At 38.4% G+C, this 12,332-nt stretch overlaps 1 protein-coding gene across 1 annotated transcript in view; it reads right to left on the reverse strand.

The window, feature by feature from the left end:
• Positions 1-10,071, reverse strand: part of LOC143028928 (uncharacterized) — a 29,668-nt gene extending 19,597 nt beyond the window's left edge. The window contains exons 1-3 of the mRNA XM_076191281.1: positions 9,942-10,071; positions 5,735-5,967; positions 17-202 (exon numbers count right to left, since the gene is read on the reverse strand). Of these exons, the coding sequence (XP_076047396.1) occupies positions 17-202; positions 5,735-5,967; positions 9,942-10,071 (549 nt within the window). The remainder of the gene's footprint in view (positions 1-16; positions 203-5,734; positions 5,968-9,941) is intronic.
• Between the last annotated feature and the right edge of the window lie 2,261 nt (positions 10,072-12,332).

Genomic DNA, 12,332 nt, shown 5'->3' on the forward strand with positions numbered 1-12,332 from the left:
AAGAACGACGACGTACTTCTCTGTTGGCCAGATCTGCCTGGCTCTTGGCATCTTCCACCAGAAGGCGATAGCGAAGTTCCTGGCTTGCGGCCTCGCGGTCCAGTTCCTGAAGGACTCCACGGAGAGTCGACAGTTGCTCTCCCCAAACGTCGTCTCCACTCCCTTCGCCCTCCTCCTCCTCTTTTTCGCCGCTTTCGCCGTCCTGAAATTAAAGATGTAGGCGTGGCGAGCGACAGCCTTGCACGGCCGGATTTACTAAAGTCACCCCTTCACTTGTAGCAACATCTATCTTTATAAAATAATTATGTAAATGATATTCCTTTTCAGCGATTTCCATGTATATCCTGTTTTTGTAAATAATTCATAAGAATCTTTGCCAAAGTTATTATATACATCAATGATGCTACCGGTTTCTCTAGCCCATTTGTTCTTAACCATTTAATGCAGCGATGTACAATCCTATCCAGATCGACCATGGCAACCCATACCTTAGTCAACTTTTTGTTCTACAAATTAACTTTAGATGTTGAGATTTCTCACATCAATTAAATCGTCTATGTCTCTATAATGCTCTCCTTAGACGTTAATGATTTAGGTATTCTAGTACAGTATTATTGCTTATATCATTACTTATAATATTTTAATAGGAATATCAAATTCTTGGTGACCCATTCAAATAACTTGATGACCAAACATTGGGACCCAGGGGTAAAGAATCACTGCTCCAGCCGATTTCTGTATAAAGATTCGATCAATATATGCTCTAAGTAAGGATAAAACTGAATAAAATACAATATATTTCCATTACCTAATCAATGACCTGCTACCGCTGGATATAGTAGGGAAGTGGAGGGGAGGGTCATGAGTGGCAGATCAAGATTGGAGGACGAAGTCGAGGCTGTGAGGTCAAAGGTGAGAAGTCAAAAGAACAAGAGGTCAATGGGGCTATGTCAATATTGATCTGTGATAGATTGAGATGGTTTTTAACCCTCCACACACCGAGGAACAACATGTTTGTAATTGATAGAGTTTGCTGTGACTCCCCAGAACAAAATGTATAAAGAATTTGATCCCTTTCGATCCTACGTCGCCAGACGATTTTAATCACCTGTTTGGGATAGAACGTGGACTGTACTCTGACTTTCAGCCGAGTACAGTCTTCTGATGTTAGCCAGAATAGAGACTCTAGCGTGTGCCACTGTGTTCAAGGTGTATGACAAACAGGTGTGAAATATGTAAGGTTTCTTTGATCTCTTTCTGTCTGTGTGTACGATATTGACTGCAGGAATTCTATGCGGTCAACATCTTAATTATTTTAGTGACTGATCACTCTTGATTTATCCCTCCAGGCTTCAGTATTTTGAAGCACCTTTTCAAAACGTTTGGCATTAATTGATGATAAAATGCTGAAACGAAATCCAGAATACGAAATTAGTATTTAGGTGATAGTTTTAACGATATCCTAACGTTTGATCAAGTGATATTTAATCAAAAAATGGCAGATGCGACATTTGGTCTCTTTGTAGATTACCCACACATAAAAACTTAAAAACATTACAGTATTTTCAAGTGACCATTAGTGATTATGTTTTTTTATGTACAGTCAAAATAATCACTCCCACATCTGTACGGTACAATGGTTCTGACAACATTATTCAAACATTACACACACACACACACACACACACACACACACACACACACACACACACACACACACACACACACACACACACACACATCCGACCTAGATATGGATCAACAGGTCTCCTGTCGGCATGCTTTGCCTTTGTAATCCTTTGTTTGTAACCTAGCAAGGGCTCTGAAGGATGGGGAATTCAACCGGGTACATTTAATCCTGTTATGACTTAGTTTTCGCAATTCATGGTTCCACAAGGTTTCTCAATCGAGACGACTTATTTTTTCCTCCCTGGCTAACTGCGTCTGTCAGAATGCAGCGATGATTTGCATAGCATATCATAATGTTTCTATCACTAAATGTTTAGGAAAAATTACTTTATCCTATCTAATCCCGTATCAAGAGGTCTCCTGGGTGTATAAGTCGATTTACGGGGTTTACAAAGCCTGAAATATTGAGAAACACTGCGGTTTATGGGACACTGTTGTCCACATCTGAATTCTTTGACTCCTCGGTGACATGTGTTAGGTGCGATTGATTTGACTCTTCATGTTGGACTAGTAACTGACAGCTATTACCCTCCCAGATATGACCTCAGAATTCATATATGACCAGGTCTATGGGTAATGCTGTAACCTTACACAAGCGCGCGCGCGCGCTCGCCCACACTTAACCCCTTGCCCACCAGAATTGGAGTGCCGGCTCACAGGGCAGCAATGTTAAGATTTTTTCAACCCTGGGCGGGACTCGAACTCGGATCGTTGAATTAGCAGTCGAGAACGATACCACTGCACCGTCGAGTCGGTGAATTTATTCATTTGCCCACCTTCGACTATTAATCTGATCCTTGGGTATTGCTTGGTTCTTTGTGATGGACATTCTTATATCGGTGTCAGACCCCTTACCTTGCTGGTATTAGTCAGCGCTGACGACAGTTCCTGTAGCCTCTCTTGCACGGTGTCGTCAGCATACCTCAAATTACTGACGTTTCTGTCACGTTTGTTCCTTTTATACTCCTTAGATGATCAATTTCCATCGTCATCACCTCGCTGTACAGATTGAACATGTCTGGTGACATTACAGAAGCTGTTTTCACACCCCTTTCTTTAGTACATTCTGCCCTCCAGGGTCCTCCTCTACTAAGTGTTACTTTCTGTTTAAGATCAAATTTCTTTATCAATCTTGTGTCTCTTCTGTCTACTGACATTCCTCTCAACATACCCATGAAGTCGCCGTATCATTCTGCCAAAAGCTTTTTCGTAATCTACGAAACAAATATATATATATATATATATATATATATATTTATATATGTGTGTGTGTGTGTGTATATATATATATATATATACGGTTGTGTTGTTATATATATATATATATATATATATGTATATATATATCCCAGATTCGAGAACTAGGCCGCACCACGTTTCAATTTCTGCATGTTGGCCTCTTCGAGTCTCCCTTGATGTTGATGGCTTAGAATTAAAGTGTATTGTACTTGATAAAAATGTATAACCGTTCACTGGGACCCATTATATATATATATATACATACATATACATATATTTAAATATATATATATATATATATATATATATATATATATATATAGATACATATATACATATATATTGAAAGGGGGAGAAGCGTAAACACCAGACTCAAAGTGGGAAAATATATAGTGCGAAAATATACAGTGCTCAAATGAGCTTGTTATACTGTCCGTGGTTGGAATTGGGAGAGGTATTCCGAAGTGCCGAAGCTGTCCGGGTCCCCCTCCTCTTCCAGTCGCTACGAGTACCGGACGACTGGACCACCTTATATACCCAATTCTGCATACATTTCATTTACACAGAATAAATATAATACATTAAAATTAAATACAATAAAGTAAAATAATATACAATGAAATAAGATAAATCAAATAAAAATAAAATGCCACTTGTGCAACAATTGAAGATGCACTACGCACTTGCACGCAATGGAAATAAATCAAAACTTGTTCACCCACACTGTGACCTTTGTTCACCTTGCCCTCTCTCACTCACGTAGTTTAAAAAATTAAGCCACTTTATGTTGCGCCTGTCTTTGTGTTTCTTTTGTCGTCCATGCTTCTAAGAATAATCTCCTTTTCTTTGAGTTGTCTCTATGTATCACTGTGGCTCCTTCCCAGTCAATGTTGTGTTGTGATTCGTTCTTGTGTTTATAGAGTGCTGAGGCTGCATCTTTCCGTTTAACTGCCCGCTTATGGTCTTCAATTCTAGTGGCGAGTTTCTTCTGTGTTTCTCTTATATATATTTTCACACCCCTGAAGACGGTCCTAGGGCTAGGACCGAAACGTCGGGCATTAAACTTCCCACTTTGAGTCTAGTATTTACGCTTCTCCCCCTTTCAACATGGATCCCAGACTCCGGATCTTTGCACGCACACACACACACACACACACACACACACACACACACACACACACACACACACACACACACACACACACACACACACACACACACACACACACACACATACATACATATATATATATACATATATATACATATATATACATATATATATATATATATATATATTGACGAGTTAAACACCATATGAGGACGGAGCCTTTATTTGTACGACGTTTCGCTTATTACAGCTTTTTCAAGTACAAGTTGAGATACTGTAATAAGCGAAACGTCGTACAAATAAAGGCTCCGTCCTCATATGGTGTTTAACTCGTCAGTCTTGTATATATATATATATATATATATATATATATATATATATATATATATATATATATATATATACGTATGTATATATACATATTTGTATTTTCACTATGTTTACCTGATCACCATGAGATCAAAAATCCCATTTCTCGTTTCCTTTCCTAAGACAAATCCACATTGTTATTCTGAGACTTCCGGCCTAAACTTATGTATCATTTTGACTGTGATAAACCATAACATAGTTTTGGTTCGATAAGTCATGATATCTGTGCAGTGTTTACTCTTCGTGTCCGTTGTAGCTTTGGTGAATTGGAATTGTCATATTCAAAAGGCCGAGGGGAAAAATAGCCCAGAAAACAATAGCAAATGAAGATGCTGAACAAGATGTAGAAGAAAATTAGAGATACTTAAAGGAAACTTTGAATAAAGTAATAGAGGAGGTGGATGGAATCAAAGTACGATGTGGAACCAAGAAGAAGTGAGGTGGAAGCCAAAGGAGCTGCGCACAAGAAAATTAAAACATTAACAAAGTGAATAAAGAATAGACACCCAGAGGACAAAGAAACGAAAGAAGAACATAAGAATAAAGGAGACTGCAAGATACCATAAAGCCTACACTAGGAAGTTCCATGTCCCTTACCACCTCTCATTTCTATTCATCAATACGTCTAATCTCTTAAAACAACCATTTGTTTCAGCGCTCACCACATGGTTACTAAGTCTTTTCTATCCATTAACCAATCTGTTGGTAAACCAGTCCCTGTCTACTTCCCCTCTTAAACTTTACACGTGAAAGAGAAAAGAAAGGCGAAAGAAGACGCCACAGGAAAGGCTTTAATGGAAGACAACAACAAAAATGATATGGTACGGCGGCAAAAAATAACAAGCAAGGTAACTAGAGTGGAACTTTTTTGGTCCTTATTCAAGATCTTCTTACTGTGTATGTGTGTGTGTGTGTGTGTGTGTGTGTGTGTGTGTGTGTGTGTGTGTGTGTGTGTGTGTGTGTGTGTGTGTGTGTGTGTGTGTGTGTGTGTGTGTGTGTGTGTGTGTGTGTGTGTGTGTGTGTGTGTGTGTGTGTGTGTGTGTGTGTGTGTGTGTGTGTGTGTGTGTGTGTGTGTGTGTGTGTGTGTGTGTGTGTGTGTGTGTGTGTGTGTGTGTGTGTGTGTGTGTGTGTGTGTGTGTGTGTGAAAGAGAAGAAACAGGATAGAGGAGAAGTAAGAGTACATTCGTCTCCCTATAAAGTTATGTATCTTTGAAGTGACCTACTCTTTCGGTACTCACTAAACGTCCACGGACACTAAAGACTCCCAGATTCCCCGTCCCCGGACTCAAACTCCCTTTCACAGACCCGGAACCTGAAAAGACTTACCTGTTTCTTCCTCGCCAGAATCTGAGACACTTTGACCTCGAGTTTCCTGTGCGTTCGAGCCAACTTCTGCCTCTCTCGGTGGCACCGAAGAACTTCCTTGACCAGAATGCTCACGTCGGAGGGCTCTTTGACCGCCTCGGCAGCGTCTCCTTCTGTCTCCACGATCTCGGACACTCGTCCTTCTGGGCCCTCCTTGACGACCGGACTTCGTTCCTCCTCGAGGCAGAGTGATTCTGAAAGAAGTTCGGGATACGATATGTGTATGGACATGTAAGCAGTGTTGCTGGTGGCAAAGAACGTTTAAAACGATCCTTCTTTCGGAGGACAGTGGAGCCATATTCAGATGATGAGTATTTTCAACATATATTTAAAGCCTACTGAAGGTACTACTGAAGTGGATTGCAGTTAGCAATCGAAATATATAGTTTCGCTTGCTCAACTCTTTCTTTCGTCCGACTGGGGTGTTAGTTGTGATTTACAAACGTGTTACTACATTTCTCACCAGTGATATATTTAAGGAATTAGGGTAAGATCAGGGTCTTGTTTTAAGTGAACTCGTTTTAGCAATCTGACTTACATCAGCCGAACCTTGTGTTTGGCCGAGTCAAGGCCATCAAAACCCCATTCATCGTTCTTCCCGCCTTATCGCCATGTGGATGGAGGGTCATCCCTGACTACCGTCACACTGCTCGGGTTAGAAGTAATGCAGCATGGCACAGCAGTGCAGAGACCCGAACCCAGTTTATCTTTACTGATTCGTTATATGGCGACTCCAAATAATTTTGTTTACTCCAGAAATATACGAAACAGATAAGAACAACCACTCGTCATTCACATCCATTTTGCTTGTACTCCCTCTCTCTTCCTTGCTCGGCAGACATTCCTCTGGCACTATCTTGCATCGAGTACCCCCTCATCCCATCCATTTACCTCCTTCTCGGTCTTTCCTTCAAGTTCACTCCATCCACTTCTGCTTTCCAAAATTTTCTTTCAAGTCTTTCTTTACATATTCTTTCCATATGTCTAAACCATCTCAGAGCTCTGATCTACCCAACCTGCCACCTCTTTTTCACAATTTCTGTCCACCTCATCTACATATCTCAAACGCGTTTAGGCTCTTCCTTTCTGCCTCAATCTAAGTTTGTTCTCCATCCAGTGTCCGTGTGGACAATTTCTTGTTCAGATTTCTCCTTGCGTTCACTCCCTGTTACCTAAGAATAATTCGTAAGAAAAAAAATCACAACAACTTGGGGAGAAGACAAACAAAAATGTCCTACGTAGACATAAGAAGAGAGAGAGAGAGAGAGAGAGAGAGAGAGAGAGAGAGAGAGAGAGAGAGAGAGAGAGAGAGAGAGAGAGAGAGAGAGAGAGAGAGAGAGAGAGGGGCCAGGTCCCTTGGCTCACACTTTGACTCCTTCGATGTAGAGGGAAGCCTCTTCTGAATAAAATTGCCCGATAACAGTTAGAATGGACATTAAAACCGTCAGAATCGTCAACACAAAATTTCAAATATATTGAACACTTCTCCTGTCGTCGTGAGGCTTCTCTCAGCTGAATAAAATCGCCGGACGGCACGTTAGGTCCACTTAGGCTGTTCCTCCCCGAACATCACCCCTTGATTATCCGGCTGAGGCAATACATATATATATATATATATATATATATATATATATATATATATATATATATATATATATATATATATATATATATATATATATATATATATATATATATATATATATGCAACTCATGGGCTCCAAAAAAGAAAGAAAGAAACAGGAAGAAAGAAAGAAAGAAAAAGTATAGCATAAGAACCCCAAAGAGCTCGACAGAAGGAGGGGAGAAGGAGGAGGGGGAGGAGGAGAAGCGAGCTCGCGTGCCCCTGTCGCCTCTCCCACCTCTAGACTGAAGAACGTCACGTGGCATCATCACGTGGGTCGAGTCACATTCGTCTCTGTTGGCGCGACAGATGATACATTACCCATAATGCATGATGCACGCACACACACACACACACACACACACACACACACACACACACACACACACACACACACACACACACATATATATATATATATATATATATATATAATTATATACATACACATATACATACATATATATATATACATATATATATTGTTATCTATTTCTATTTACACACATATATATATATATATATATATATATATATATATATATATAATGTGTGTACGTTTGTGTTTTATTCAATTGTATTTTCCTAACTATAGTAGATAAGGGGCAATGCTCACGGGTTCTGTCTAATTCCCCAGTGATCGTACTTTGGGTGTCACCTTATCTTACAATTATCATACACAGATTTCAATTAATTTATGATTCCAATTTGGCCTAAATAGCTTCCTAGTGTGTTCTAAGGAGTTAGCCATCTATATGGAGTGTTGTATTTCTTCATATCTGTCTTTTTCCAATCTGTTCTCATGGACTCGTGAAGCTCTCCCAGAGGCATTGTCTGTCAGTGTCGTCCACCACAATTAGCGTCCTCAACTTTGTAATCACTTCACCTCTTTCTCTTCTAATATTCAATGTTGGCAGATCGAATAATTTCAGTCTCTCCTCTTGTGGCTGATCTGCCACGCTGGAAAACAGTTTGCTTGCTTATATCTTCCGCTGTGTGTGTGTGTGTGTGTGTGTGTGTGTGTGTGTGTGTGTGTGTGTGTGTGTGTGTGTGTGTGTGTGTGTGTGTGTGTGTGTGTGTGTGTGTGTGTGTGTGTTTTACCATGGTCTTGGATCACGTGTTGGACTCGTGATCGGCAGTTTTTACCCTCCCAGAAGAGAGTTCTGAGTTCATATATGACCGATCTGTGGGTAATGCTGTGACCTTACACACGCACACACACCCCTAACTCCCCGCCCACGAGAGTTGGAGTAACGACTCGCAGCGCAGCAATACTGAAATTATTTCAGCCTTAGTGTGTGTGTGTGTGTGTGTGTGTGTGTGTGTGTGTGTGTGTGTGTGTGTGTGTGTGTGTGTGTGTGTGTGTGTGTGTGTGTGTGTGTGTGTGTGTGTGTGTGTGTGTGTGTGTGTGAAGAAAATGATCACTATGCGAATATTTAGGAGCAGTAGAAACATATGGTTCATCTTTGTTTAGATCAGTTTTCGAACTTGGGACACGTAACCTTCCATCATGGTAATTGAAAGTATATATTCCTACTTATGCCTTGGAAAAGCATATTATCATTCCAGTGCTATTCTAGTAATAAGTGCTGGAAAGTGTGTTTAGATGGATGATGGAAATCCGTAAAAAATGTGTCAAACGAAATTGCCTACAGTTACCGAGCAAATTGTAAAATATGTGTTAGCAACGTCAATATAATCCCAGCGTGTTATACAATTTGTATACGATCTACAATACAAGTGACTGATTGTACATTATACTTTTTCAGATTGTAGTCTTTCTACCGCGTTCCTTGTAAAGGAAAAAATAATATCAGACTTTGATGCTTATTGTTTTCCGTACTTAAGACAACATTATACGTAAAATGTTATGGACTGACATCACATGTGATACATGATAGCATGTATGCAATTTACAGAAGAACTAATTTATAAAAAAAAAAAAAAAAATTGTCGTGGTCTGGTGGTTCTAAGGAAGATTGGAAGAAGAGTGGACGAAGAACAAAATGTCCATAAGAGGAAGAATCAGAAGAATAAATGGGTAAAATTATTTGTGAGAAGGAGCAGCATGCAAAACAGAAAAAATGCTATCTATCCTCTGGAATGTTGTAAAACTTGCCAAACCTGCACTGGTTTAACCAGAGCTCCTCAAGGAGGACTAGCGATTGTGGTCAATAAAGTAATGTCACTCAAATACTCTATTTTCACTCAGTCAATTTGTAACGTGTTCAATTCTCAGTCAACTTGAAATGTTTATGCACTACACCTGAAAAAACGGTGTTACCTTGGGAGTTTTATCTTCTTGATAGAGAAATATTAATAAAAAGCACATAAATATATTTAAGTAGGGATTTCCTGGAACATGGAAATAATTCCAATGGTTCCTCACAGGCAGTGTACATTACATAAAATCTCAGATTCATAACTACAGGCACTAAATATATACCCATATCGTCCTCTACGGTGACAACATTCAAATCATAACCGAAGGCAGTTAGAGCAGAATATAATTCCGGAAAGAATACATTTTTCCTATACACCTGCCTTGCTGTTGCAGCAGTGATGACGTAGATGAGTTGGTGGTAGTGCTTAGCAGGCTTGGGCTGGGTACCTCCAGCATCGACCCCCTTCTGCTAGGTCCTCCCGCCTCCATGCCCTCTTCCCATTTCTCCATGTTTCCTCACAGCTGGTATTTTTCCTCTTGATTCGAAACACTGCACGAGAAAGTACATTAAATACCCATCAAGTATACTCTTACGACCGTATAAACTGTTTATTTACAAGAAGAAATTTTCTGTTTGTTCCAAGTTCAGTGTTTGGTTGGTATTGCCATATCTAGACGTTCATTATTCGCATAGGGTGAAGTAATCTATATCATTACGATGAAGGAGGCCCGCATGCACCCCACACATTTTTCTTTTTCATTTTATGGGAATTATCAGCTATGTATGAAAAGAGATTTGTTTTACACGTGAACAGTGCATATCTCGTTGTTATGGTAACGTCAACTCAAGCGAGTTGCCACTTTTAATATATCATACTCGATTGTTCGTCAAAAGAGATAGGTCTGTTGACAATTGTATAGAATAAGATAATGTTATTTAGTATGTATATTATATCATATTATTCCCAATATTTGAAAATTAAATAAATCTAGAAACTAACCGGTATCCTAAACATAAGCAACAGCACCAGGGTGGCTGATGTCTGATAATGATCAAAGCGGCAAAGCTCAATTAATTTGGATTAATGACATTTTTTCACAAGGTACTATATTCAGTCGTAACAAAAGACTATGGTAACTATTTCTTACGAATTGTAAAGATGTATGCATGTTGATACTTTCATAACTTTGACATACACTTCTTCACTAGTATCTGTATGATCAGGAATTTACAAATTGAATTTGTTACACAGGTACTGAAATATGTATGTATATATAATATATATAAATATATATATATATATTTATATATATATATGTATATATGTATATCATATATATATATGTATATATATATATATATATATATTTATGTATGCATATATATACATATATATACATTATATGTCTATCATATATATATATATATATATATATATATATATATATAGTGTGTGTTTGTGTGTATGTGTGTGTGTGTGATCTTCACTTAACAAGCTCCTCTAATGTCAACAGAATCGTGTTCTTGGTTACCTGAATATGGTGGACTTCAAGACAAACCTCGGAGAGGATCATCTCTCCAGCCGCCCATCTTCAAAACCCGTCCCGGAGATGCAGCACTGAGGGACCGGCACCCGGTCTACAAAGGATTACAAAGGCGGAGCATGACGACAGGAGACCTTTTGGTCCATATCAAGGTCGGATGCGAAAAAAAATAATGATAAATAGATAAATAAATAAAAACTAAGATAAAGTAAATAATAATAAATAAGATAAATGCATAGGTATAGTTAAACAATAAACAGATGAATAGTGAATAAAAATAAATTCATATATAACTTATAATAAACGAGAATCAAGTAAATAATGATAAACAGACACATGATAACAAAACAAATAAACACATATTATAAAAATAAGTGATAGTCATTACAGCATCTTGCTTAGGTGTTTATCTAAATGGTTCTTAAAGCTTCGAACTGAACTACATTGCACTGCCTCTGCAGGAAGTCTATTCCATTCATTAACTACACGATTGGCGAGGTAAAGGTGGAACTGTGTCAGGGATGTGTCATGTCGCCATGGCTGTTCAACATGTACAAGGATGAGGTGGTGTGGGAGATAATGCAAGGTAATGAACAGGGGACCAGAGATGGTTAAAGAAAATGGGAAAAAATGAGAGGTGAGCCAGTTGTTGTTTGCTAACGATACAAAGGATTACAAAGGCGGAGCATGCCGACAGGAGACCTTTTGGTCCATATCTAGGTCGGATGCGAAAAAAAATCATATTAATAATAAAACAATAAATAAAAACTATAATAATGTAAATAACAAATAAAATACATAAATAAATGCATAGGTATAGTTAAATAATAAACAAACAGGTAAATAGTAAATAATAATAAATTGACATATAACTAATAATAAATGAAAATCAGACAGACAAATGATAACAAAACAAAAACAAATAATATAACATAAATTATAATCATTACAGCATCTTACTTAGGTATATATCTAAATGATTCTTAAAGCTTCGAACTGAACTACATTGCACTACCTGTGCAGGAAGTTTATTCCATTCATTCACTACACGGTTGGCAAAGTTGTTTCTACCTACTTCCAAATTGAATCTATTTCCGGACAGTTTGAGACCATTGTTTCTTGTCTGATTCTCATTCAATGTGAAAATTTGGTCACTTTTGATGTTGTCAATTCCCTTTAGAATTTAAAAGACCTGTATCAAGTCACCTCTGAGTCTACGCTTTTTT

The sequence above is a fragment of the Oratosquilla oratoria genome, chromosome 10, assembly GCF_046742065.1.
Source record: "Oratosquilla oratoria isolate Oo_2021 chromosome 10, ASM4674206v1, whole genome shotgun sequence".
NCBI classification, from domain to species: Eukaryota; Metazoa; Arthropoda; class Malacostraca; order Stomatopoda; family Squillidae; genus Oratosquilla; species Oratosquilla oratoria.